Below are 26,490 nucleotides of genomic sequence, written 5' to 3' on the forward strand. Positions count from 1 at the left end.
TCGTTCCGCCGTCAATACGAGGGATCTACAACATATCTGCACCAATCGAAATAAGAGTCCCTTAGCGCCAAGAGATACAGGGTCATTTCTAGCCTTAGCCACTATTTCATAGTGTCATGAAATCGAAACCCCGTTGGCCTGTTGGTCCCAATCTATACGACGATCTCCTCCACATTCCACCATCTTCGTATCTGGCGATGATCGAAATCGAAACACGAACTTTAGCATCTTGTCCAAAGTCTGAGATTGAGCCTCCATACTCTACGGCTGGACTTTGTAGCCTACATTTTTCACGGGATAGGGAGGGCAAGGGCATCGAGAGTCGAATATAAATACCCCCATCGTTCCCGGGCTTCGACAATCATCCTCCTCAGTTCCAATCCTTAAGACAGCACTAAAACTCCAAACCACAAATCCTCAGCCTCTTTCCTACCTACCAGCAAAATGCAGCTCTCCAGCATCCTCACTTTCACCGTCGCCCTCCTGGCCGGCCACGCCCTCGCCAACCCCGAGCTCCAGAAGCGCACCACCTGCCAGGCATGCAGCGTTGGTGGCATTGAGGGTGGCGCTGCCTGCTGCTCTGCCCACGTATGTTTTCACCGTAACGAGCACGTTGATTGACATATACTGACTGATCGAGTAGTGCATTTACCAGGGTAACATTCACGGTGGTCACTGCGATGACAACGAGTATGCTTCCTTTCCCCCCTTCCGCTACTTTCCGAATATGGGGAGTCGCTGACTTGGTTATAGCTACTGCATCTGCAACTAGATGCCTGATTGGTGAATCGATGCATAGGCAACGTGGAAGTAAATGTCGGATGGTGAATGTCTATTGCTATGTTGGGATTTGTATCTACTTCGGAATGATGCAATTATATCGGACCTTTCTCTACATAGTTCCGATGTACAACTCGAATAAAGCTTCTAATACAATAATGACGAAGCACTGATGACCTTTCGTAGTCCTTATTTGCACTTTATCACATTATGCGGAGAGAAGTCAACGTCCCTTATCATCTCTATCCCATTGCACTTTTCCCACTCTTGCCTGATTCCTTTTTCAACTGTCGATATGTATTCTACAAACCACCTCTTCCTCCTCTATCACACCTTATGTGGCTATTTACCCAGATGCTAACCTTAGGTTCTCGCGTGAGTTATTTCTTGAAACAGAAAGGGACCATTTCCAGGATGCACATCCTCTCGTGGTCATGACAGGGCTTCAGCCCTGCAACGGCAAAGAGGATCGTATTCTCTACGGTGAACTGGTACTATTAGCCTGCGCCATGCAAAACCGCGCAAAACAGCCAAAGGCGAAATATGAAGAAGAGGCAGAAAAGCTCTCTAACATGCCAAAGAAGCTGCGGCTCCGCTATAATGATGAGCATTGGTTCCCGGATGAAATGCATTTTCCGGTTCTGTTGCTTTCGTTCGTTGGTCCGCAGCATGGGCGGATGTTTTATACTTGTATGGATGGGGAACTTATGCTTATTAGACAGTCGAGGTTGTATAGTTTTGGGCGTGAGGAGAGTGTTCCGCTTGATTTGTTTGCGAGGTTTCTATTGAGTCTCTCGGGGGCGTAGAGGCGCGGATTGGATGACGGCCATGCGCTGGCTTTACAGAGCTTCCTCTCCTTCAAGTGAATATGTGGCACTCATGTCACTTTCATTTCTCAAATATCGATACTAACATCCAATCTGGATAATTAATTATCATGGCATCTACCACCCTCATGCTGTACCGCAAGCGTGCCCGCAAGTGTACTTCACCTCGCATAGAACTAACAGACTACATCTACGAACCCCTATCCACTCATTCCAGCATAAAGATAAGTAAGAATAGATCGCAGTCACAGTGATGGATGGATATTCTGCTTCCCATTCAACCCTGGCCGTGCACCACGCTTACCCGAAAGGAACCTGGGTTGTTTTCGAGGGAGGAGTATTCGGGCGAGGGTGGGGTTTGAAAACGGAGGAGCCGTTGGGGATATTGTGGAGGGGAGCGTTCGGAACTCAAAGGCTATTCTCATACATGTATCGTGAGAATGGATGCTATGTGCGTATAATTTGTGCTCTATTTTGTATCTCATGTTTGAACGCCACTTATACACGACTTATTTTACCTCAGGCCAAAGCGTCGTATGCTCCACGTCATATATTTATCGAATGCTAGTCCGCACATGCAGCCAGCTATAATGCACGCGCGACCTCAGAGACTTAGTTCTTCAAGTATGAATCGCCAGACGCAGCATCTATATCCCGATGTTTGATTCGTGTTGAGTAGTCTCCCAATTCGGGATCTTATAGCGAACATGAGCTTACTGACGTGTCGCTTGACTGTCAATGTTTTTGCTTATGCTTCTGCATATGGGCTGTGTTGGTCATTTGAGAAGTTCAGGCCAAGTTCAAGTGTGGACGGCATCTATGGGTTTCTCTCTCCGTCATTCTTAGAAGAGATGTGCAGTTCTGAATGCTTCTCCGCTCGAAAGAATGAACTTACTATTAGCAATGTCATCACCCGCTATCCTTACCACATGAGTGGGTAGTCCCTGCACGCTATCGACCAGGCCTGCGATGCCGGCAATAAAGAAAGACGCACATAGCCACAAAAATCAGACCTACGATGCGCCTTGTATGTATTTGTTGTTGTATGTGCTTGTCGGCCGTCCGGCATGCCATCTTCCGTCTTCCCGATCCCAGTCATGTTCTCCGCAATCATACCAGGGGTAGAAGCAAGAAGCCTTAATGTTGCTATTGCTCCTTTGCTAAGAACTACAAGTATTGAAGCGCAGTGAGGAGCAACAATGATATACACGGGATCGGGCATACAACACCCTTACATCGGACAGCACTGCAGAAAATGCACTGAGCTCGAAGAGGGTAAGCATGGTATGTATTCTCCGCATGCTTATCAGTAGCCAAGTTTCTCTTGATTGAGTTAATGATATCATGACAGGTCCATACGCTTTCCAGAAGGCTTAGACTTTGATGTATAGAGTACAGAGTACAAGCAAGTAGTATACTTCGATAGTGATGTCTGGTATGTGGCAGCATAAAATGCATCCGGAGTACAAATGCTCAATGTAACCCGAACAAATTAAAGTTCAGTGGATCCCGCTAGTGGTGGCTGTGTAGATCGGCGCTTATATAACGATTGTGTCAAGTGCAGAAGCAGCAGACGAGAACTCTGTACAGTGCCTGCCACAGTAGAGAGGAGAGAGGGCAGAACTACAGAGAAATTATACAGAATACAGAACAGGGAATGTAACGAGGCGGAGACAGACGTGTCTCATTTTAAATACACCAAGACCAATAAAAGTGGTGGTTAATAATGAAAAATGGGAGAAAAAGGAGGCATTGAGGCAGTGCAAGCGCCAAGCATCAAACATCAAACCCGGGTTGGGCAGGTCGGAAGTGCTGGAACTGTGCGTACTCGTCACTTATTATACAGCGCGTAGCGCTCTCCAATAGTCTCACTAGGAGTACAGAATACTTGCAGAGAGTTATACTGGAAGGGGCTTAAGTGATGCTCACACCCGAGGTCTAAACAAGTAATTGTCGTGGTGTACCTACTTGTATGGACTGCAGCTGTATTACCGTTACCCGTCGGTGGTCTGGACTACTTTTGTGGGGCTTATGCGACTCGGGCTCGCTTTTGATTGGCGAAAGGTTCAAACAGGCTCCGTTACAGATGGTAATGTAATTACACAACTGATCTCAGAAGCCGTCACGATTCTGCTTTCTCTTTTCCGGTTTGAGCTACCTCCGTAGCTTCGCTTTCACTCCCACTTCTTTTCCCTTTGTCGGTGTGCTTTGAGAAGGTTGGCTCCCCCCGGAGATCCTCTGTCAGACTTCACTAGACTCCCCGCCGTCCATTCCCTGTTTTCAGAATCAAGGGTTCGTTGCTGTCCAGCGCACATGATCTCGCCCAACCATCCTCACTTTCCTCTTTGAACCTGACGGACAACGAAACGCGCTGCTCGATTCGAATCGCTGACCTGTGCGTCAACCACTATTCGCCAGTGCTTTTTATTCGACGTCGATTCAGTTTGCCGCTCTCCAGCGCTTGTTCAGCGTGGGTCGTTTAAAAAAACCAGCGTCATTCTCCTCGGCCAGCTGGCTTCCGTCCCTGTTTCTTTTCAACGCTCGCCACAGCTGCCATACAGCAGGCAATTTCTGAATTTTGGTGCTTGGACGATCTATGCAGACCTCCGGTTGTCCTGGTTTCATTATTCCGGTTGTGCGGACTGCGATGGCCAGGTAAAAAGGGAAACGCTATCCATATACGAAAACGTTACCTTGCATATGGAATATCAGCCTGGAGGACGACATCCTTTGCTAACCATCACTCTGATACGGCCAATTCGATCGAATATACACCCTATGACTGGCCATTCGACCACCTGATTTCGTTGGATATCCTCTCCCAGGAGCCCGCCGCATTCCTAACTTGATATCACTTATCCCTTCCGCCCCAGTTTAGTCCTCCTCCTTCCCTTTCCTGGAAGAGCCATCCCTTGGTCGATCATGTCCAATCCCTCAAATTCCAACACAGACCCGGAGGATTCCAGACAACCCACTCCCCTGCGCCGGGAACGGGCCCCGACCATCACCATCGACACCTCCGCAGTAACCCCAGACAGCCCTCAACCTCCGCAAGTTCAACCAGCTGCTCCTCAGCCGTCCTTGCGAGTGTCGACAGGTAATGGTGATAATTCCGACACCAGTGCGCTTTTGAACAACGGCAGCGTTTCTCCGTCGGATGGCCGCTCGCCATCATCCATTCGCTCGTTTACCTCGTCCGAAGCGCGAGAGCACGATAGCCGTCCAACGTCTCCACACAACTTCTCCTCGCCAGCCTCCAAGATGACGGAAAGCATGCAGCACTCCAATTATCTGGCTGTCCCCGGTACCAGATCCCGCGGCAACTCCATCGAGTCTGAGGACACCAGTCCCTCTGCCAGCTCGTACGGTGGGGATACCTTTGTCCCTGATCGATCCCAGAACTCCCGCTCCGATTTGACCAAGGATACCCTCGAGAACGATGAAGACGCCCTCAAGCCTGAACCCGGCCACGAAGGTGAATTCGAAGTGGACGACAACAGCTTTGCGTTCTCGCCAGGCCAGCTGAACAAGCTGCTGAACCCCAAGAACCTTGGCGCTTTTCACGCTGTGGGTGGGTTGCGTGGTCTTGAAAAGGGTTTGCGCACTGACCTCGTTAGCGGCCTGAGTGTTGACGAGACAATCCTGGAAGGGACGGTGAATTTCGAAGAGGCGACGGCTGCGGCGGCCGCTGAAACTCCAACATCATTGCCCAAATCTGGTGCTCAAATCCGGCAGCAGCAGGTTTCTAGACCCGGGTCATCCAAGTCAAGAGACGAGTCCTACGCAGAGCGTAAGCGCGTCTACGGGCCCAACAGACTCCCCGAAAGAAAAGCGAAGAGTATCTTTGAACTGGCGTGGATTGCATATAATGATAAGGTTTTGATTCTGCTAACTATTGCTGCTATCATTTCGCTTGCACTGGGTATTTACCAGTCTGTGACTGCTACCGACGGTGAGGCACGAGTACAATGGGTCGAGGGTGTGGCCATCATCGTCGCCATTCTGATCGTGGTTATCGTTGGTGCGGCCAATGACTGGCAGAAGGAGCGCCAATTTGTGAAATTGAACAAGAAAAAGGAAGATCGCTATGTCAAAGTGAGCCGGTCTGGAAAGACGGTGGAGATCTCCATCTTCGACGTCCAGGTGGGTGAGGTTATGCACCTAGAGCCCGGTGACTTGATTCCCGTTGATGGCATCTTTATCAGTGGTCACAATGTCAAGTGCGACGAGTCGTCTGCAACAGGTGAATCCGACTTACTGCACAAGACCAGTGGTAACGATGTCTACCGTGCTATTGAGGAGAATGAGAGTCTCAAGAAGATGGATCCGTTCATCATCTCTGGTTCCAAGGTGTCTGAGGGTGTTGGTACTTTCCTCGTGACTGCTGTTGGTGTTCACTCGAGCTATGGAAAGACGATGATGTCCCTCCAAGACGAAGGTCAGACCACGCCTTTGCAATCTAAGCTTAACGTGCTTGCGGAATACATCGCCAAACTCGGTCTGGCATCGGGTTTGTTGTTGTTCGTCGTCCTTTTCATCAAGTTCCTTGCTCAGTTAAAGGACATTCGAGGCGCCGACCACAAGGGTCAAGCCTTCCTCCAGATCTTTATTGTTGCTGTTACGGTTATTGTTGTCGCTGTGCCAGAAGGATTGCCTCTGGCTGTCACTTTGGCACTGGCTTTTGCTACGACACGTATGTTAAAGGATAACAACCTGGTCCGTCTGCTGCGAGCTTGCGAGACCATGGGTAACGCAACCACTATTTGCTCTGACAAGACCGGAACGCTCACGGAGAACAAAATGTCCGCTGTGTCCGCGACTTTGGGAACCAAGTTGAAGTTTGGAGAAAAGTCTCAGAAGGACGGACTCAGCGCCGACAATGCAGCCAACGATCTGCAGAGTGCGAGCGGATTACCTAGTGACATGTCCCCTTCGGAATTTGCATCCAGCATTTCCGGTCCCGCCAAGGAGCTTTTGCTGCAATCCATCGTGCTAAACTCTACCGCTTTCGAGGGCGACCACGAAGACGGAGGAACGACCTTTGTTGGATCCAAGACAGAGACTGCTTTGCTTGGGTTTGCGCGGACGTATCTTGGCATGGGATCATTGGGCGAGGCAAGATCTAACGCTACGATTGTGCAAATGGTTCCGTTCGATTCGAGCCGCAAATGCATGGCCGTGATTATAAAGTTAGGCGACGGAAAGTATCGCATGTTGGTCAAGGGAGCCTCGGAGGTCTTGGCTTCTAAAGCCACCCGTATCGTTCGTGAACCGACCAAGGACATATCTGAAGCGCCCATCTCTGAAGAAGACCGTTCGATATTGGACAATATCATGATGAAATACGCCTCTCGCTCCCTGCGACCCATCGGAATGGTGTACCGTGACTACGAACAGTGGCCACCCCGCGGGGCAGCAATGGAAGAGGACCGTAAGGCCGTTAAATTCGACGACATCTTCAATGACATGACCATGTTTGGCATCTTTGGTATCCAGGACCCTCTCCGTCCTGGTGTCGCAGAGGCCGTGCATCAATGTCAGAAAGCTGGCGTCTTTGTTCGAATGGTTACAGGTGATAACCTCATGACTGCCAAGGCTATTGCTCAAGAGTGTGGCATTTTCACCGCAGGAGGTATCGCTATCGAAGGTCCCAAGTTCCGCCAGCTCAGCACTCGTCAAATGAACCAGATTATTCCCCGTTTGCAGGTTGTTGCCCGATCCAGTCCCGATGACAAAAAAATTCTGGTTTCCCGACTTAAGGCTCTTGGTGAGACCGTTGCTGTCACAGGTGATGGTACCAATGACGCCCAGGCGTTGAAGACGGCTGATGTCGGTTTCTCGATGGGTATCACTGGAACGGAAGTGGCCAAGGAGGCGTCTGATATCATTCTGATGGATGACAATTTTGCTTCCATTGTCAAGGCTATGTCTTGGGGTCGTACCGTTAATGATGCCGTGAAGAAGTTCTTGCAGGTATGCATCTTGCCCGGAATCTCGTTTTGTTTAAGTACTGACATTTTGTGTAGTTCCAACTTACGGTCAACATTACCGCTGTTCTTCTCACCTTCATCTCCGCAGTTGCTAGCGGTAATGAGGAGTCTGTCCTTACGGCTGTGCAGCTGTTGTGGGTTAACCTCATCATGGATACCTTTGCTGCTCTTGCGTTGGCAACCGATCCCCCGTCTCCCCACCTGCTCAACCGCCGCCCCGAACCAAAGTCTGCGCCTCTTATCAGTCTATCGATGTGGAAGATGATGATTGGACAAAGTATCTATCAGCTAGTTGTCACGCTTGTCTTGAACTTCGCTGGAAAGTCGATCTTTGGCTACACGACCGAACACGAAGCGGACCAGCTCGAAACTGTGGTGTTCAACACTTTTGTCTGGATGCAAATCTTCAACCAATGGAATTCTCGTCGAATTGATAACGGTTTCAACATCTTCGATGGTATTTTCCGGAACAGGTGGTTTATGGGTATTCAGTTAATTATCATCGGTGGTCAGGTTTTGATCATCTTCGTTGGTGGACAAGCCTTTTCGGTTCAGCGTCTCAATGGTCCCCAGTGGGGTGTTTCCCTTGTTCTGGGTGTGATATCTCTCCCGGTTGCAGTCGTTATCAGGTTGATTCCGGATGAGTTCGTTGCTAAACTGATTCCCACATTCTGGCGCCGCAAGAAGGGTCCCGAGCTCCTGATCTCCGATACAGAAGACCAGAGACGATTTCAGTGGAACCCAGCCTTGGAGGAAATCCGTGACCAGCTGAAGTTCATGAAGACACTCCGCGGAGGTCGCTTACACCACCTGAAGCACAAGCTCCAACACCCACAAGAACTCCTGCCGCGCTCCCGTAGCGGCTCACGATCTCGCGAAGACTCCATCCCCAGTACTCCAACTGGCGAAAACGGTAACGGATCCCTCTCTCCACAACCACCTCCGAGTCCCAGCCCCGAATCCCGGCGTCGAAACCGCTCTCGCTCCAGCTCCGCCTTTGGCCCCGCCGCCGCGATGGCTGGTGTTGTGGCCGGCAGTATTGCTGGCTGGTCGCCCATTGAGCGTCCACCCGAGGAGACCGAATCCATCAAATTCTCCACCGATGCGCCGCATCGCGGACTCGATCAGCAGCAGGGTATTGAGATTCATCCCGAGACTGCGGCGGATGACCAGGTCGTAGGCGAATATAACGCTACGTCCTCTACGCCACCTAGTCAAAATCCGGACCTGATCCCATTCTTTGAACATGCGCCTCCACCCGCACGGGCACCGTCGAGCCGGAGCCACAGATCAAGGTCGAGGTCTAGCCAAGGCTAGACTCCACTATTTTGGTGTACCGTTGAATAATTTCCTTCTCTGTTAAATATTTTGCATTCTTACCCTCTTTCACTTGCTCTGTCTTTGCTCGTGGCCAGATCAGCTACCACTATGTTTTATAATTGTTTTTGCTTTCTCCTACGGGTCCACAGGACAGGACAGGCGTTTTTCACTTGTGAAAAGTCCATGTACTCTTTTTTTTTTTTTTCCCCGACTTGTTGTTCTTGATTACTGTTGATATAGACACTCCTTTGCATTGGGTTGGGTTGGCTGGCGTTTTTCTATATTATACACTTTGTTGATACTTAATCAGACTTGGTTTGCTTCGGCTTGCTGTTTTCGATTGCTAGTGTATGTTGATGTGTGGGCTTCTGGCTTGGCTATCTAGGGTAGTGGAGCGTGTATATTCTTAGATACCTTGAATAAAAAGAATAAAATCATTACCTTTGGAACCCGTGTTGCGCTTACATCGCGTACCTTCCGGAATACCTCAAGCTATCTGGGTTAAGGTTAGGTGCAAATCGGCTCCCCATCCAGAGACCCCACAGGGTGAAAGTCAGGTCATTCCAGGTCTCATCGGGGTCCAAGGCCCTTGCCCATTGGAAAAGATCGAGATAGCTACAATACAATGAAGCAGCGTGAACCAGCCATGCTGAAAGAGGAAAGAGGAAAAAAAGACTTACACAATTCCTGTGCTCGAATCCACAGAAGGTCTTTCAGTTGTCGTGACTGCGGTAGAATGTCACAATTGACACAATCCCTATTCATTAGGAAGGTACATGTTAGTGTAAAGGCGCTGCCGAAACCATCGTGAATGGGAAGAACTCACAGCCACGCAGTTTTAAACGCACTCCTCATTTGCTCCCGAACTGCCGCAGGTGCACTCCAATACTCAGACACCAGCTCGTCATCCCTAGTAATGTATCCAAACTGAACACCTGAGGCTGAATCGAACATGTGGATTATCCAATCGCCTGGGAACATACCAGCCCCATCCTGTATGCCAAGTCCGGAAAGAAATCAGGGCTGCATTTACAACCGCCTGGGAGTATGTGCTTTCATCTTCTAGCCGATCTTGTTACTTCTTAGTGACTTATTTGAATAGAGAGTGTGTTGGCGTTGGGGTCTTACCCCAAGAAGGCGGTCTTGGTGATCTCCCATGGAATTCAAACTCAAAGAAAGTGTATGTCAATCTTGATGTGCTCGTTTTGGGCTCGCAACTGACAGGGTTTTATATCTGTAGCTATATCAACAGTTTCGTAAAGGCAATGGGGTTGAATGTCAATATTACATGGATTAACCTGAACTACCTGGCGTGGGATTTGATGAGAAGTTCTTGAGTGCCCAAGGACCGAGGTGACTACATTTATTCAGCCCACAACAAATGGGTTATATGACGCAGGTCATAATTTTCTTATTCTATCTCGCCATATCTGAATTGTCTTTGGTATAGATATGATTGTAATGCATCGCTCGTTATCCATTTCTACACAACACTGTACACTCCTTCTATCGACAAACTAGAGTGCTCGGGCATATCTCTATGCGCCGGTGCTGCTGGGAATTCCACTAGCAGACATACTTCCACTAGGCGCACTACTAGCACCAGCATCACCGCCACCACCCATAGCCTTACTGTCAGCATTCGCATACCCCCCATTCTTCCCCCGATAAGCCGCAATGCTATAATAGTCATTATCCGTGTAGTCCGCCGTCGCATTAACACCAATCTGAATCCACGCAAACAGTCCATCCTCAATCTTCTCGCCCAGATACACGTACTCCGGGAACGGGTCGTAAGCTGCACTAGCCTGCTCGATACTCCACATATCGTCGTCGTTCGAGACGATGTCCTGCGTGTTTGTGTTGTAGGGATATGTCGCTTCGACGGCGGAGCGCAGGTCTTCGGGCCAGAAGAGTTGACCGATTTGGGCGACGCTGCCGGTGCCTGCCTGGAGGGTGTTGTTGGGGAGGAGGGTGGCGTTGAGGTGGGTGAGGAGGTGGGTGTGGATGGCACGGCCAGAGTAGTGACCGGGGAAGATGGTGTCGAAGTTGACAAGGCCATCGTGGTTGGTGCGCTGGATGCCGCGGAGGTAGGTTGAGTTGTAGCCGTCGGCGGCGTAGTTTCCTGAGGTGGAGATTCCGCTGTCTTTGTTAGTATCCAGTCAGTCAGAAGGTGTAGGTTTGTAGGGCGCATACCTGTAGACACCAGTGGCGTTGGCCTGCCAGATATCAACAAACGCGCCCTCAACAGGGCGGCAAGTGTTGATGTCGATGTACTGCACCTCAAGGTACAGATCGACACCGTCCGAGTATTTCTCCTCCTTGACGTTCTCGCGGATCATCTCGCCCCAGACGTAGTACGGTCCATCGGTGATGGTCGGCGTGAGGATGCAGCTGGTGTTCGCACCGAAGATGATATCCTCAGGCATGTAGGGGGTGTAGCCCACCACATTGGTCTTGTTGTGTTCGACAGTTTCCCATTTCTGGAGTTGCGCGAGGGTGCGGCGGGAGTGTTGCGTTTCTATTCATGTTAGACTGATCTCTGGCTCGGCCTTGTAAGAGAGGAGAACTAACTGGTAGAAATTCCGCGCTTCTCACGCAAAGCATTGACACGCTGCGCACGACGCTGCACGTTCTTCTTGTTCAGATGACGAGCCTCAAGCGAAGTCGAGCAGGTGTCCAGAGCCCGCTTGCCCATGTGCGCAAAGGCATCGCGGGCGTGGAGCTCCCGCTTCAGGACATGCGGGTCATGTTTCTCCCCAGGATGGGCGAGAATGGGGGTTACAAGAGCGGCGAGGAGGAGCTTTGAGAAGTGCATATTGTCTTGGTCTCAGACCTTCGTCAATTTCACCAAGTCCATCATCCCGGGGGGCTCCATTTATATGCATTCCAGGTCGTTGACCAGTCTTCGAAAAATAAGGCCGCGTCGACCATGACGAATACTTACCGTTAATTCCCATCAAATTGACCTCCGGGAACGAGAAAAGAAACAGAATCAACCGGCGTTTTGCCTCGACGTCTGCGCTATACAAGCAATTTCTTGGCACTCCGTTTATTTCCGCTTACTCAGCGCGGAGCGGAACCCTACATCCTTCCGGGCGGATGCTATTTGCGAATCGGGCCAATGTGATTCGCCGATGTTTTGGCAGGGCCGCGTGGCCGATGTATTGCTCAGAAAATTCTTTCTGCAAAAGGAGGATTCTCCGGCCAGCCCTGTCACTTACGGTGGGCAGGGCTGCGCGGGCGTGCTTGTATTGGGGTGGGTTTGATTGGTTGGGTTATACTAGTGTATCGGGGTTCCTGCGTTGACGCTAAAATAGAACGGATCATCGTACGTACGAGTGGTCATTGTCGTTGGTAGACTCCCAGTCCATCAAGTATCCCAATACACATGTCATTAAGGCCATATATCGACCAACCCGACCTATCATACACCTAACTAAATACAGAACTAACTCCTCAATAACCAGACCTAATACAACCGCCCATTATCCGCCTCCCTCCCCTTCGGCGTAATCCCAGACCTCCTCTTAAACACCCTACAGACAACCTTAGCCCCGTCCACAACCCACCTAACCAATGTCGTCGGATTGTAATGCTTCACCCGGAACATATAGTACAGCACTACAGTCCCGAAGATGTTGAATCCGATATATGCCCAGCCTATGCCCCAGTTACGCCAGCGGTCGCCGTACGAGATATTGCTACCGGCGAGGTATTGGTCCGCGTTCTGTAACTGGCAGAACTGGCAGTTCTGCGTGGCGTTTGGGTTGTACAGCTGGCCGGGGCTGTACTGAAGATATGTTTCCAGGTAGTCGAAGCATGTCATACCTGATGGGGGATTGAACACGCTTAACTCCTCACTTGCGCATTCAATAGACCGCTTATGTAGTCCCGTAGCCGTAAGACCGGCAATCAAATAAGTCAGCGGCGAAACGCGATACATGAAAATCCAGAAACCAGGTAACGCATCCGGCGGCTGCATAACCCCATTAAACACCAACGTCAACATGAACATTAGCGTAGCGATAGTACCACCCGTCTCAGCATCTGGCAGAGCGGCAATAACAAGCGAAGCGAACGTTGAAGTAAACATGTAGAATTGCACGACGAAGAGGAGCATGAGGCCCTGTCGATGACTCTCTTGGCTTGCGCCGTAGATCGGGTAGTAGTAGCATGCCCAGGCGATGATTCCGGCGAGGACTTGGTAGGGGATTTCAACGAGGACGTTGGCGATCAGGAAGGCGGCCCAAGAGTAGGCTTTTGAGGGTCGTTCGCGGACTTCGTAGAGGGAGCGTTGGACGACAAATTTAGGCATGATTCTGCGACTTGTTAACTTATTTATTGAAAGGTGGTGGAGAGTAACTCACTGTTGGACCAAAGTCGAAAAGATAGACGTAAGCATGAAAGCGCTAAACAGAACAGACTGAAACCCTATAAGCGAGCTATCGGGCTTGAAAAATGTAAACCCAATAAACAGCGACGATGCCGTAGCAAGAATAATCTTAGCCCAAACATAGGACGGCTCCCGCCAGTACTGCTGGAACACACGACGCGTGACATGCCACAACTGGTAAACGAAGGGCATAGCATATTCTGCATGTTCATCGGCACCGTCTTCGTCGAATGCTGAAGCCCTCTCTTGCTGGATCTTGTCAAGTTCATCTTGAACTTCTTTCGCTTGTTGGCTCTCGTTCCAGACTGATGGCCAGTCCTGGTTGGATTTTCCGGACGCGCCAGCTCCGATTATTTCGAGGATGTATTCGGCGGGCTGTTTGGGTCAGCAATCCATCAACCAATGGAGCGTGTAGACTTACGTTCTCAGATGATCCACACGCTCTTGCACCATTATTCTCAAAGTAATCAAGCAATGTCCTTGAATCCCTCCCGATATCACCAAAATACACCGTCCTTCCCCCCCTGGCTAGGAAAAGCAACCGGTCAAATTCCTGAAACAACAACGCACTAGGCTGGTGAATCGTAGAGAGAACAGCCTGTCCATGATCCGCAAGTTTCCGCAAGAAGGCACAAATAGCCCACGAACTCTGGGAATCCAGACCACTAGTAGGCTCATCAAGGAAGATCAATAGCGCAGGCTTCGCGGCAAGCTCAACTCCAATAGTTAAAAGTTTCCGCTGTTCGACGTTCAAACCCTCACCCGGACTCCCAACAATCGCATCGGCGAATTCCTGCATGCTCAGCATCTCGATTACCTCTTCGACGTATTTGTACTTCTCGCTTTTAGATACCGTCTTGGGCTGGCGTAGAAGTGCGCTGAAGCGCAGCGCTTCCCTCACAGTTGTCGTTGAAAGATGAAGATCCTGCTGCTGAACATACCCCGTCTTCCTCTGAAAGCTATTATCAAGTGGCTTTCCATCCACAAGCATATCACCAGTAACAACACCAATCGACACCCTCTTAGCCAAGACATCAAGCAAAGTAGTCTTCCCAGCACCTGAAACACCCATCAAAGCCGTAAGCGTACCAGGCTTCACCCAACCAGAGACATTATCCAGAAGCCGGCGTTCACCACCCTTGACGGGAATATCGTAGCAGACATTCCGCCAGGTAAAGATGCTGCGCTGCGTCGGGATCACGTCCGTTGTTTCTTCCGGTTTATCCTCTTTGTGGGTTTCGGGTGTTTCTGTGGGGTTTTCTCCTCCTTGGTGTTTGTCAATGTTTCGCAGGTGAGGGGGGACATGGCCGCGGCGGAAGACGAGGAATTCAGCTTTGGATGTGGTTGCGGAGTTGAGTTCCGTGGCTATCAAGTATGTGGCCATGAAGAAGATCCAGAATCCAATTAAGATTCCGAAGTTTCTCCATTCGTGCGCGTATGTGTATGTGTACTGAGACTCGATGTAGGCATCACCAGACACGGTTCTTTGTCCGGGAACAGCGCCCCGGATGGAGCATATAAAGGAATTACCGCTTAGATTAGGATATGCGGGGATGAATTGCGAGCATGTAAACTGTCGACCGTGGAATTCGTTTGCAACCAATGCTTCGAATGTATAGAAGACGGGGTTGATAAACCGAATCCAGCTGAACCATGGGACAGAACTCATTTCCGGAACTGGGATGACAAAGCCTGTGTATATCACAATGGCCAGCACTATAACACCGGCCATGGACATTGCTTGGGCGAGGGTCTTGGTTGATGCAGCGAGAGTTCGGAATATTCCTGACATTGCAAGCGTGCTGATGAATGTGAACAGGAAGAAGATGAAGAATTGTGATGGTTCGTATCGCTGAATTTGGTTAGAACGGGCTTCTCTGGAACTATACCAAATCGCACTCACCAATCCAGCCAGGAAGTAGAAGATTATGTTGAACACTACCGCGGAGAAGAACTTGACAGGGATGTCGGATACTATGCCACCGAATGCTTCAGCGAAAGGATGCACGAAGGCATAGGAAGCCTGTTTCTCGATGATCGGCCGTTGATCGTAAAGTGAGTTGATCTCGGTGATACTAATGAGGGCGTTCATCCTGATATTGGTTAGCACCAAACTTGAAATAGCAATCCTTGTTGGGATTCGATATCAAAGTAGGTGGCTTACAAGACAGCAAAGAACAAAGCAGCTCCTTTACTCTGAAAACCAGCTGAAGCATTTGGCGTCCTGATAGAATAAGCACATATCTTCCAAAGGGCGAAGGAGTCCTTACCCGTAGTATATCGAACCGATAATCAAAGACATAACAATCCGACCAATAAGTGTCGTCAACGTCGAGGGTTTGTCATTCCAAATCCTGACCCATCAGCATCAATAACCCGGATTTTCAAAAACAATTGAACATACCGTTGATAAGCCCGAATCGTACAAAGCCTAACCTGCATCAGAGTCGAAATAACATATGGACTCTTCGGCCGCACATGCTTCGCCTGCCTAAATCGCTTGACCTCCCTAAAATCAACCTCCTGTTGGCCACCAGGCGGGAATTGCTCACGATACTCCGCAATCTCTTGTTTCAGCGCCTCATACTGAGGACTCTTCTTCCAGTACTCTGCAAAGTCATCAGCGGTACGTGGGACACAGTCCTCCATTCCCTCTCGAACTTGGCGTTCCTGGGGGTTAGTAACAGCAGTCAGGAAGTCACCTGCTGTTTGGCGCGGCGGGCAGTACCAGCCCATTTCGGTGAAGTAGTTGACTGCTTGATCACAGGGGCCGAAGTAGATCTGTCTTCCTTGGTAGAGGACAGTTACTTTGTCGAAGATGTCGTAGATTGCTTGCGATGCTTGGTATATGGCAACAGCATGGGCTGTACCCGCTAGGTTGGCAGCGACTCGTAGGGCTTTTGTAAACTCGAGAGCACTTGCAGAATCGAGGCCTCGAGTGCTGTTGTCCCAAGTACCAAGGGGGGCACCGGATACTGTTTAGGTTAGTTAATGACTCGGAAAGAGATTGGTAGATATATCTTACGCGCCATCTCAGCGATACTTAACTATGTTAGCACAGGTTCAAGTCAATTTTGTAGAAGAAGTATTTACCTAACACGCTTTCTTTCACCTCCTGACACTCCTCTGATATACTCATCACCCACTAGAAGAGTTAGCTAGCACAATAGTCGCGCTTCTCCGGAGAACGTACCCTTGGTATTGTACGTGTGCGACAACCCAAAAACCGCCATCGCAACCTGAGTAATGTGCTTTGAGAATTCCTTCCGACTGATATCGCGCAATCGATGCTCAGGAGTGCGCGCCGCAGCAGCAAATTCTAGAGTCTGCCCAACAGTCAAGTGAGGAAAATGCCTGTCGACTTCCTGGTTATACAAAACCTCGCCCTTGAATTCAGTGTGCATCTTCTCCATCGATATCCCATTGTACTGGATCTCAGAGCTCTTCCGGAGCTTCAATCCGTGCAATTCACCAGATAACGTCTTGAGCAACGTCGAGCAACCGCTACCAGGTCGTCCAAGCACGAGAAGCAACTCACCACTCCTCAGAAGACCATCGAAGTTGCGCAAAATCTGCTTCTCCGGCCCAGATCGAATGAAGCTCAGATACTCCTGTGGCCTAAATGGTGCCAATAGCACCGACCCCACATTACTCTGATACTGCAACGCAGACCCAGACCCAGAGACATTCAGATTCTCAAAAACCACGCCCGTCGATGGCGGCCTGGGAAACCCCTCTTTATCCATGAGCTTTAGCATCATCCGTGCCCACTTGTAATGGTCGAATTTCTCGCTCGTTGGATCAAGGACCGGATCTCCAATCTCGATGCCTTCTAGTGTATCTCTGCGATGCATGCTATTGTCCATCCCACTGACTCCCGAGTCGGCGGAGCCATGGCGCCTGGGAAAGTTGGAAGCAACGCGAGCTAGCTCTGCTCTGGCTTCAGGACTTATGTGCTGGGATAGGGTGCTATCTTCGCGTGGTCTGGGTTGCGGTGGAGGAGATATATCGTCTTGCCAGGTAGGACTGGGCTCCAAGGCCCAGTCGCGGTCTCTGAATTCAGCCATTAAAGCCTAAAATCTGATTAGCTTGCGTTATTAGCGAGAAAGATACTTGGAATTGCAAGTAATAACAGAGACAGAACAGACGTAGCAATTGACAAGGGCGTACCTGACACAGCTTCTTCAGAGTGCCCTGAGAATCAACCCCAGAGACTAATTGGAGCGCAGAAATTAGATCAATATCCGCGAAGGTCCGACGTAGCCGTTGATATTCAGACCCCTGACCTACAAGTCTCACTGAAGATAAACCAGGACGTCCCGGGTCAGAGTCGATCGATTCGATCGAGGTGATATCAATGGCTGGGGTGAACCCCGTAAGACCGGTTGGAAATATAAGCATCTCTGAAGATTACCAGGAGCCAATCAATTTTGATGACTGATGGTTGTCATTCGAATGAATTGGTTGAATGAGGGTTGCAACCACTTCCGCATGCGGCTATTGGGGATGGTGTAACCCCAGAGAACATGTGACTTTGCTTATTCCCTTTATTAATCTTCTTTTTTTTTTCTTTTCTTTTTGGTCTCGAGGTTACAAGGTTAGTTTTATGTATGCATTCCACAGTTCATAATTGATAGTTTGTACACTTATTTTTGACGACAAAGTGACAGGCATTTAAAATATATAATCACAGTAGCACTGCGGCTGTGTGTATTTACCTTTTCTTTTTTCCTTTTACTTTCACGCCCATCAATTGACCAATAACGCAGTATTAGAAAGAAAGGTGTTTTTTGAATGGGCTGCTGCCAGCAGCATACCGGTGTCGGCATCAGTCCTTGCCTTGAAGATTCTGATAGAACGGTCTGCCCTATTCTTTTTTTGATCCATGAAGTAGCAGATTTTATGGCCTTGTGAAATGGAAACCGGGACCGGAATATCGGAGTTTAGCGGGAATAGATCTAGTTGGTATAAGGGGGTGGGGTAGAGCATATGATCTGACAGCTCTGTACTGGCGTCGTCTTCCGCAGGAGAAAAGACGCTGACACAAGAGCATGTGTCGAGGAAGAGAGCGAAGAATTGCTTGTGCTCTTTCTTCGTGGAGATGATCGACAGGTGTATTGAGCGCTCGTCGAAATGCGTGGAATCGCATGTCTGAGGGACGGTATCGGGGATTTAGAAGACCTCGTGCTTCATCAAAACAGAAGAGGAGCAGAGGATGCCCCAAATTGGTCTTGAGCTGTACCTTTCGTTTTGTGATGTAGCGGCCGCTCGCAGGACTGAGCTTTAATTGCCCATACAGTGTCTTCATAATAGCCCTGGCTCTGTGCGTGATAGACCCAAGGAACTCTCGCAAATAATCTTGATAGCCAAAGCTCCCGGCACACATTGAGTCGGCCTGATGCGTTGAGCTTGCTCCGCGTCCGTGTTCTGGATCTCAAAGATCTTGCATTGATACTCCCTGAGCAAATAAACAACGGACCTTTGAAGTCCTTGAATGTGTCCTTTACCTGGGAGTCGAAAAGTCCCGCTGGAGTTATTCCGAGCTCCCGACACAGCTCGACGAAGACCAATTCGTAGCAATGTACAGCTCAATGGCCCACTGCATCATATCTCGGCCACAGTGGGAAATCTCAAAAGCTTCGGCAATGACAGAGCGCCCCGGGTAACTGTTGGAGTTTTGCGCAAGGCTGAGATATATCACCACACGTACTGCCTTGCTTTGCGATGTATGGAAGTATGTAGACTCCCCGATACCACTTAAGCCTACCGCAGAGCTGCCAAACAGCTGCTCGCGGGCCGGACATTTGCTTGGACTTGATATCCCAAAGGAAATCGCTTTCGATATGGTGATAGGCATGTGCGCGACTTGGAATGCTATGGTGGCTACTACCACTGACCTCTTTTTGCATGGCACAGCTGAGGATAGGCCTGCATTATGGGAGCGCGCATATCCAGCAATCTTTCCAGTTGAACGAACATGCTCGATGCCACGCTTTTACAGTGGGGAGTGACGCACGAGAGAAACAAAAACCATGATATCGTCTGTGAATTATCTGAGTGAATAGAGACTTGTTTGACTTGGCCATATTTGGTGATTCTTTTCAGTTTTTCAGTGGTATGGCGAGTCGCAGCTTCCAAAAACGGTGGAGGTACAACCAAAAAGAAATCGACAAAAAAAAAAAAAGCTCGCACTCGGATTCGAACCGAGAATCTCATAATTACTACCTCCCCACATTAGATGCAAACAACACAAACACAGCATCCCAAAAAAAAAAAAAAAAGAGCATCGATATCTTCGTCGCATCGTCAAGCCAAGCAAGCAGCCAGCACCACAGAATCAGAGGTGCAATTCTCTCAGCACTCATCGCGTGAATTCATTGATGCGATTGACCTGACGATATTGACCAGATCATACTTCTATTCTTAATCCAGAGCTCAGCGCAACATATCTCGATCTCGAATTGACGGAGCTCTACAACACCAACCATGACAGACGTACAAAGAACCCCCTTCGTGAGGGATCTCGCCTCAAGCGGTATGCCCCTCTACTTTCCATTATCATAAATCATACACTAACAACAGCAGACCGCAAGACCCGCGACAAAGCACTCGACTCCCTAACCCTCTTCCTCCGCTCCCGAACAGACCTCTCCCTCATTGACCTGCTCAAACTCTGGAAGGGTCTTTTCTTCTGTACGCTACCTTTTACTCACCTCTCAAACGAAGCGATAGGCCAGAATACTAACAAAAGCAGGCTTCTACCACTCCGACCGTCCCCTCACCCAACAAGCTCTCGCGCGCTCGCTCTCGTACTCCCTCGTCCCGACCCTCCCCCGCCCAACAGTGCACAGATTCCTGCGCGCGTTCTGGATTACCATTGGGCGCGAGTTCCATGCGATTGATCGGTTGCGGTTGGATAAGTATATGTATTTGATTAGGTGTTATGTGGGTGTTGCGTTCGAGATCTTCGTCAAAGGCAAACAGCAACAACCAGGAAATGATGACGGTGGGAAGAAGCGCAAGCGCGAAGAAGAGCAGGCCGCTGCGAAATCGAAGAACCAGAAGAAACAGAACAAGCGGTCTAAGGGGAAGGACAACACCGACGAACAATCCAACAGAATATCCAACGGCACCACCACCACAACCGCAACCACCGATACCCAAACCCCCACAACAACCACAGACTCGGACGCCGCCAAATGGACCGACCTAAAATCCTACCTCAGTATAATCTCCGAAGGACCCCTCAACCCCCTAAACTTCGACCCCGACCAAGACACCTCCATCAATGAGAAAACCGACTACGTGCCTATGCCGCACGGTCCCGACGGTCTGCGCTACCATCTTCTGGATATCTGGATCGACGAGTTGGAGAAGGTTCTCGAATTCGAACAAGGGGACTCCGAGGAAGGAGAGGAGACGAAGCCGAGGAAGGTTATTAGTGAGGCTCCTATGGATCTTATCCTGGGTCCTATTGAGACACTCCGCGTGGAGGGGTTGCATAAGCCCGTTCGGACTCGTGCTGCGGAGGCGTTGCAGGACGAGAGATTGTTTGAGTGGGGGTTTAAGGAGAGGAAGGTCGAGAGTGAGGATGAGGATGAGGAGAGTGAGGAGTGGGGTGGATTTGACTAATTAACCAAAAGCATTGAATAGCGTTGTACATAGAACCTGGGAATGGGCACTTAAAATATCGCATACATTACCGCTAAGTACTAGCTCCTTGTAGTTTGATTACAGCAGTGCAGGGTACAGGAAGCATCAATCAATCGCATCAAGCAAACCAGTGCTATGTCCGATCTCGTGAGGGTATCATCACAAATGCGCAGACCAGAACCATGATTATAAGTATACTTACAAACCCACTTTACTTCCCTTCCTTCCACAATCCAGAGAGTCCTGGCATCACAACCTTGGTCCCTCTGCTTCGTACAAATGGCCAGACTTGGACAGCACGGTGCCCAGACCCTTGTGGACTTCTACCTGGAATGCCTCGAAGGGGACCTTTTCGCCGTCCACGCTGATGAAGCCTTCTTTTTCGCGGGGGACAAGGCGGTACGCGACGGCCTTGCGGGTGATGACTTCTGGCATGTCGAAGAATCCGCCGTTGGGAACTTCGGACATCATTTTGAGAGTTGTCATTCGAGGGACGGTTCCGTCGACCGTGACGATGTCGATCAGACCATCACTGGGCAGAGCAGCCGGGAAGAAATTGGTGTCTTTGGATACGATGGCCATTTTACCAGCGTAAAAGTTACCCATCGTTTCGCCTGGAACAACCTCCCAATCGCTCGGAAGTTCGTCCAGCACCGTGCCGTATCGCAATTCGGGCAGACCCCCAGACTGACCAGCAGTCTCTTGGGGATCGCGCTTGATAAGCTCTCGCTGCGTGTATGAGAGATAGTGGTCTTTGATCGCTCTCTTGTCGTCCATAACCACCTTGATAGCCAGGTCGCACGGGTACACCGTCCGCTGCATGAGCCGGACAAGGAAACCATAGGTGAAACGATGCGCGCCCATCCAGCGGATATCATCAGTCCCGAGATCACAATCCGCAACAATACCAAACGACTGCGACAAGAACGAAAGCGTACGAGTCGATCCTTGCGTAATCGAAACCAAGTCCATAGGCATCTGCAACCCCTTGACAATAGCCAAAGCAGCCACCGAAACACTCCCAGTCCCGCAGAGATTCCAAGCCATCGCATTCCCCGATCCACAAGGAATCATAGTCACAGCCAGCTTCGCCAACGCCTCCCTCGCATTCGCCTTCTTTGCCAGCCCATTAAACACCTCATACGGCAACCCATCCCCAGAACAGCACACGATCGCATCATATGCGTTCACATCAATCTTTTCACAAATCTCCGTCGCATGGCCCATGTGCGATGTTGTCTGCACATCAACCCGGCACCGTGCAGCGGCAAAAATCGGCGCCGCATACCTGTTGTACAACGCGGATGCAGAACCCTTTCCGCCAAAGGGATTAATCAAGACCTTGAGCCGCTTGTAGCGCATGGCGTCGCCGTATGCGAGGTTGAGCAGTTTCTGCATCCATGAGTCGGCGTTCTTCTTCTCTTCGTCGCTGATAGGATATTGCAGGGCGTTGACCGTGACATCGTCTCTGGTCGCGGGTTTCGCATAGGTGATGGTTAGGCCCGCGGGGGAGAGATCGGCGTCGAGGACGTTGTATAGCGAGATGGCGTGGGTTTCTTTGGATTCTGCACCATAGCGGCCAGCTATAAGTTTGGGTTCTCCTCGGAGCTATTAGGCATGGAGGATGGAGGGTCTTACTGGATTTGAGAAATCCGCAGCATCCGTCGCGATCCGACTTGCGCGAGGCCCGCTCATCTGCACTTGTGAATATCGCTGGAACACAAAAGACATGAAGCAGCAGAGAAAAAAAAAAAAAAAAACATACCGACGATAGCAAGAGAGTCACTTCCCAAGGTCAGAGACACCGACCGGCCAACAATCAGAGTCGAGTCGTGCTCCAGCAACCGAGACCCTGTATCCGGCGATTCCGTGCGTACAGTAGAAAGGGACATTATGCGCTGGTTTTCAGTAGAAAGTCATGAGTATTATAAGAATGAAGCTGTACGATAGATGAAAACGAATGGGAGTAAGAATAGGTAGAAATGAAGGAGAGTAATGGTTGGAGACAGCAGTACTCCGGAGTTGGAGGAAGGATCGGTCTTGGTTGCCGATTAACGGTCCACTTGACCAACTTTTCAGGCACGAAATTCCCCGGGGCTGTTGGAGTACTTGGCGTGTATGATTGTGTTTGGGATTGGGAGTCCAGTTTTTCAGATAAATACCCCTCTTAAAGACACAAAATTGAGTTCAGCTGAGCCGAAAACGGACATACTTGGGATCTACATCCGGATCTATAGAGCTCACATTGAAAGGAATATGTTCCAGTAATAAATAATAGAGTAGTAGAACAAGACAAGAAGACAAGCATACTAAACACAAGCATACAAGAATATCATGGGTAACTAATAAACGCTTCAACAGTGTCAATAATCTATTTATGCCGCGGACGCCTTGAGTCCCTTGAGTGACCCCAAACTCAACGCCAGTCCCTGCGACCGACTTCTTATCCGTACAAATCCTGTGATCGGTCCGTCGTCTCCTTCTTTTTCGATGCTCAGATTTGCCAGTGCATCCTCGCCTGATCAAGTTAGCAAATGACCTTCTGTTGGATGAAACGAGAAACATACCGAATACACTCCGGGCATACAGGTTGGCGCTCAAGAACCGGCAATCACCCTTGAGAGATGCGTCCGGTGTCAAGCAGGCCATGTTGGTGCTCTCCATCAGCTGCTTGAGGAACTCGCGAAGAGTCTTCGCCTTCGAGTTGATATTGACCTTGTTCTCCCATTCGAATTCGGTCCACATGGTCCGGAACTGCGTCTCCGTGCAATGCGCGGGCTGGATGTAGTCCATAATGTCCGCGTGGATATCGTTGAGAATAACCACGTGGGTTTCCGTCGAACTAGGCCCGTCGTATACAATGTTACCGAAAATGACACCGGTATCCGTCGACGAAACCTTGACGGTAGCCTGAACGTTCAAGAAGTCGCGCGGTCCGAGGTTGTGGGTCGCGGGCCGCTCAACAACCTTAAGGTCTCCGAGTGTTGCAAACTCCACAGACAGGTTCTGCAAGGTCTCCAGTGTTTGGTTGACCAGAAGGACGTCGAGAACAATGTCAAACTGGTGGACGGTAACGTAAGCTTCCGCATAAACAGGGTCGGAGAAACCGGTCAATTGCACCACCCGGCTGAGTTTCGAGGACACAGTCTCCACAGTAGAGTCGCCGCCAGTGGCCTTGGCCAAGTCGAGCTCGATTTCTTCAGCACCTTCAACGTCAGTCTTCTTGGTGAATTGCCGGATCGGGATCGCGTCGTCAATCTGCACGGCGGTCTTTGCCTTCTCAACAGCTTCCTTGGCAGCCCGCTTCTTGTCCTCGACCTGAACCATCGCACGGAAAGCCTTCCGGGTATCCTCGAGGAAGGTGGTCTCCAACTCCTTCTTCTCGGAAAACTCAGCCAGCGAGCGCACACAGGTCATGATACGGTCGACAGAGTCTTCGTCGATGGGAGCCTTGACGAAGTGGGACTGACCAACACGCATAATCGAAATCATAATCAACATGGCCTCGGCGCGGAGAGCGTTGGTACGAGCCGCCTCTTCAGAGACCTCAGAGTGACGCATCACCAACTTCGTCAATGTAGACGACAGCACTGTTGCAAGGTAGTAGTCACCGTCCAAAATGAGCTGACGAAGAGGGGGCTTCTGGGCAGCCTTGACAGCCTCGAGTCTGGCAGCCGCTGCCGATTGGCTCGTAAGAGCGCTTTCAGTAGCGTACGTGCCATCAGCGAGAACCTTTCTTGAACCCGTCGGAGCGGAAGGCTTGGCACCATTGAGTTGCTCCTTCACGGCCGCAGACTCATCCGGAACTTCATCAAGCAGTCGTTGCTCAGAGGCCAAGATCGGAATTTCTCCAAGACTTGCGCGAATACGTTTCCAGGCCTCACGAATATCCTTCTCCTCCAACGAGTACTCTCCGACAACCCACAGGACACCGCGGTAGACCTTTCCGGCGCGAACCTCACTCAATGTCGAAACCAAACGATTCACAATAGAGGCCCGTAGCTTGGGAAATTTCTCCACAACCTCCTTGACGAACGAGATAACATCCACAGCAGAGTTGTTGTTGAAGTCGGCGATAAAGTCCATCAGGAGGTCCACAACACTGGCGGCGATTTCCGAGAACTTGATGGCGCAGTTGTGTATCGACTGGATAAGGAGTTGACGGTATTCAATGTTCTGCTCATATGTCTCATCGACCGTCTTGGCCAGCTCCTTCTTCAGCAACATGACAATCTCTTCCACATTCTTGCTGGAAACCATCTCCAAAGCGATGCCAAGAGCCTTGCGACGAACGTCAATGTCGGGACTAGAGAGCACGCGCAGGATTTCCATGGTGAGATCATCCAAAACGCCCTCGTTGCGGATGCGCAATTGGTCGACACGGTCCAACACGATGAGCTTGACGTTGTTGTCCGCCTCCCGGATAGCGAGCTCGATGAGTTTGCCGGCAGCGGCCTTGACAGCCACGGGGTTGCTGGTGAGCGCAGTAAGAGAAGTGGCGGCTTCGTATATCACAGTACTCGTAGATGCGTCAAGGAGATCGAAGATCAAACGCAGATATTTAGCCTACTTCAGTTAGCAAGCCATGGACCTCCTGTGCCTTCACGCCTGCCGGACCACCTACCTTGTTCTGCGAGTTCTGCACCGCATCCTTCCTGATAAACTCCAGCTCGACAAGTTGCAACAGCTCATCAGTGTTCGGGATGCTATCGAAGGTAGTCGCCAGGTATTCCAGGGCCTTGGTGTGGCTAATGGACATGAGAGCGGCAAACGCATTGCGCTTGCAGGTGCTGTCGGTTTCACCGTCGAGGAAGGTCTGGATAAGTTCTGGTGCATCCGGGATGAGAGGTTCCGAGTGTTGGAAGATTGATGCAACGGCCCAGACGGCGTTCTTCCGGACGTATGCGTGACGGTGTTCCAAACACGACCGTGCGGAGGAGAGGAGCGGTTCGATGAGTTCCGGTTCTCGGAGCTTGCACAGGAATCGCAGGGTATTGCCTCGGACGTATTCGTTGGGGTGTTGCAAGTCGTTACGGATTCCGTTGCTGAAAAGACACCGACAGTGTTATTAATGGAACGGAATGGCATATATCAATCATACTTACCAGACCAAGATCATCTCCTGCTTAAGCTTGCCATTCGAGTCCAGTTTCGGGCAGATTTCATAGTAGAAGTATAGCAGCTTTTTCAATGGTTTGCTCCTAGACGGCATAACAAAGCGAATAATGTGCATTAATAGTTGGGACATGGGGTCTCCGTTCAGCATGATCGTGATGATGGTCCTCATGGTCTCCATCTTGGTCTCATCGGTGCCCTTCTCCAGCTGCAATTTCAACTCCTGCAAGGAAGGCTGATCCGCAGTGTTGTCCTGATGGACCAAACTGTACGCATTTTCCAGAAACGACGCCATGGTGGTGATTGCTCGAGTGGGAAAGTAGGAGGAGGGGAGGAGATCTAAGGAGACCTGCAACTTGTCAATACTCGGCCTCCGACGAACAAACACCAGGAACAACAGCGGGGGGGG

At 50.2% G+C, this 26,490-nt stretch overlaps 7 protein-coding genes across 7 annotated transcripts; 3 read left to right on the top strand and 4 right to left on the bottom strand.

Annotated features, from left to right (window-relative positions):
* Positions 1-444: 444 nt before the first annotated feature.
* On the top strand, positions 445-621 carry ACHE_30147S (uncharacterized protein; the record flags this gene model as incomplete). The annotated part of the gene is made up of 1 exon (XM_043276733.1): positions 445-621. The coding sequence occupies one exon, from the start codon at positions 445-447 to the stop codon at positions 619-621; it is 177 nt and encodes a 58-aa protein (XP_043134682.1).
* A 3,908-nt stretch (positions 622-4,529) lies between these two features.
* Positions 4,530-8,914, top strand: pmcA (putative P-type calcium ATPase; the record flags this gene model as incomplete). Its single annotated transcript, XM_043276734.1, has 2 exons — positions 4,530-7,580; positions 7,634-8,914. 2 exons carry the CDS (start codon positions 4,530-4,532, stop codon positions 8,912-8,914), a joined length of 4,332 nt encoding a protein of 1,443 aa, XP_043134683.1.
* A 1,541-nt stretch (positions 8,915-10,455) lies between these two features.
* Positions 10,456-11,735, bottom strand: ACHE_30149A (intradiol ring-cleavage dioxygenase; the record flags this gene model as incomplete). The annotated part of the gene is made up of 3 exons (XM_043276735.1): positions 10,456-11,059; positions 11,114-11,438; positions 11,492-11,735. The coding sequence occupies 3 exons, from the start codon at positions 11,733-11,735 to the stop codon at positions 10,456-10,458; spliced, it is 1,173 nt and encodes a 390-aa protein (XP_043134684.1).
* A 654-nt stretch (positions 11,736-12,389) lies between these two features.
* ACHE_30150A (uncharacterized protein) lies at positions 12,390-17,714 on the bottom strand (the record flags this gene model as incomplete). The annotated part of the gene is made up of 10 exons (XM_043276736.1): positions 12,390-13,239; positions 13,288-13,688; positions 13,735-15,406; positions 15,478-15,537; positions 15,584-15,667; positions 15,718-16,288; positions 16,339-16,355; positions 16,407-16,458; positions 16,507-17,386; positions 17,484-17,714. 10 exons carry the CDS (start codon positions 17,712-17,714, stop codon positions 12,390-12,392), a joined length of 4,818 nt encoding a protein of 1,605 aa, XP_043134685.1.
* A 2,085-nt stretch (positions 17,715-19,799) lies between these two features.
* On the top strand, positions 19,800-20,945 carry ACHE_30151S (ribosomal RNA processing 1 family protein; the record flags this gene model as incomplete). The annotated part of the gene is made up of 3 exons (XM_043276737.1): positions 19,800-19,848; positions 19,899-20,006; positions 20,068-20,945. 3 exons carry the CDS (start codon positions 19,800-19,802, stop codon positions 20,943-20,945), a joined length of 1,035 nt encoding a protein of 344 aa, XP_043134686.1.
* A 270-nt stretch (positions 20,946-21,215) lies between these two features.
* LCB4 (putative sphingosine kinase (SphK)) lies at positions 21,216-22,858 on the bottom strand (the record flags this gene model as incomplete). The annotated part of the gene is made up of 3 exons (XM_043276738.1): positions 21,216-22,531; positions 22,605-22,661; positions 22,732-22,858. 3 exons carry the CDS (start codon positions 22,856-22,858, stop codon positions 21,216-21,218), a joined length of 1,500 nt encoding a protein of 499 aa, XP_043134687.1.
* Positions 22,859-23,341: 483 nt separating this feature from the next.
* Positions 23,342-26,376, bottom strand: SEC26 (coatomer subunit beta; the record flags this gene model as incomplete). Its single annotated transcript, XM_043276739.1, has 4 exons — positions 23,342-23,484; positions 23,534-25,532; positions 25,591-26,011; positions 26,072-26,376. The coding sequence occupies 4 exons, from the start codon at positions 26,374-26,376 to the stop codon at positions 23,342-23,344; spliced, it is 2,868 nt and encodes a 955-aa protein (XP_043134688.1).
* Positions 26,377-26,490: the final 114 nt, after the last annotated feature.

Source organism: Aspergillus chevalieri, chromosome 3 (genome assembly GCF_016861735.1).
Source record: "Aspergillus chevalieri M1 DNA, chromosome 3, nearly complete sequence".
NCBI classification, from domain to species: Eukaryota; Fungi; Ascomycota; class Eurotiomycetes; order Eurotiales; family Aspergillaceae; genus Aspergillus; species Aspergillus chevalieri.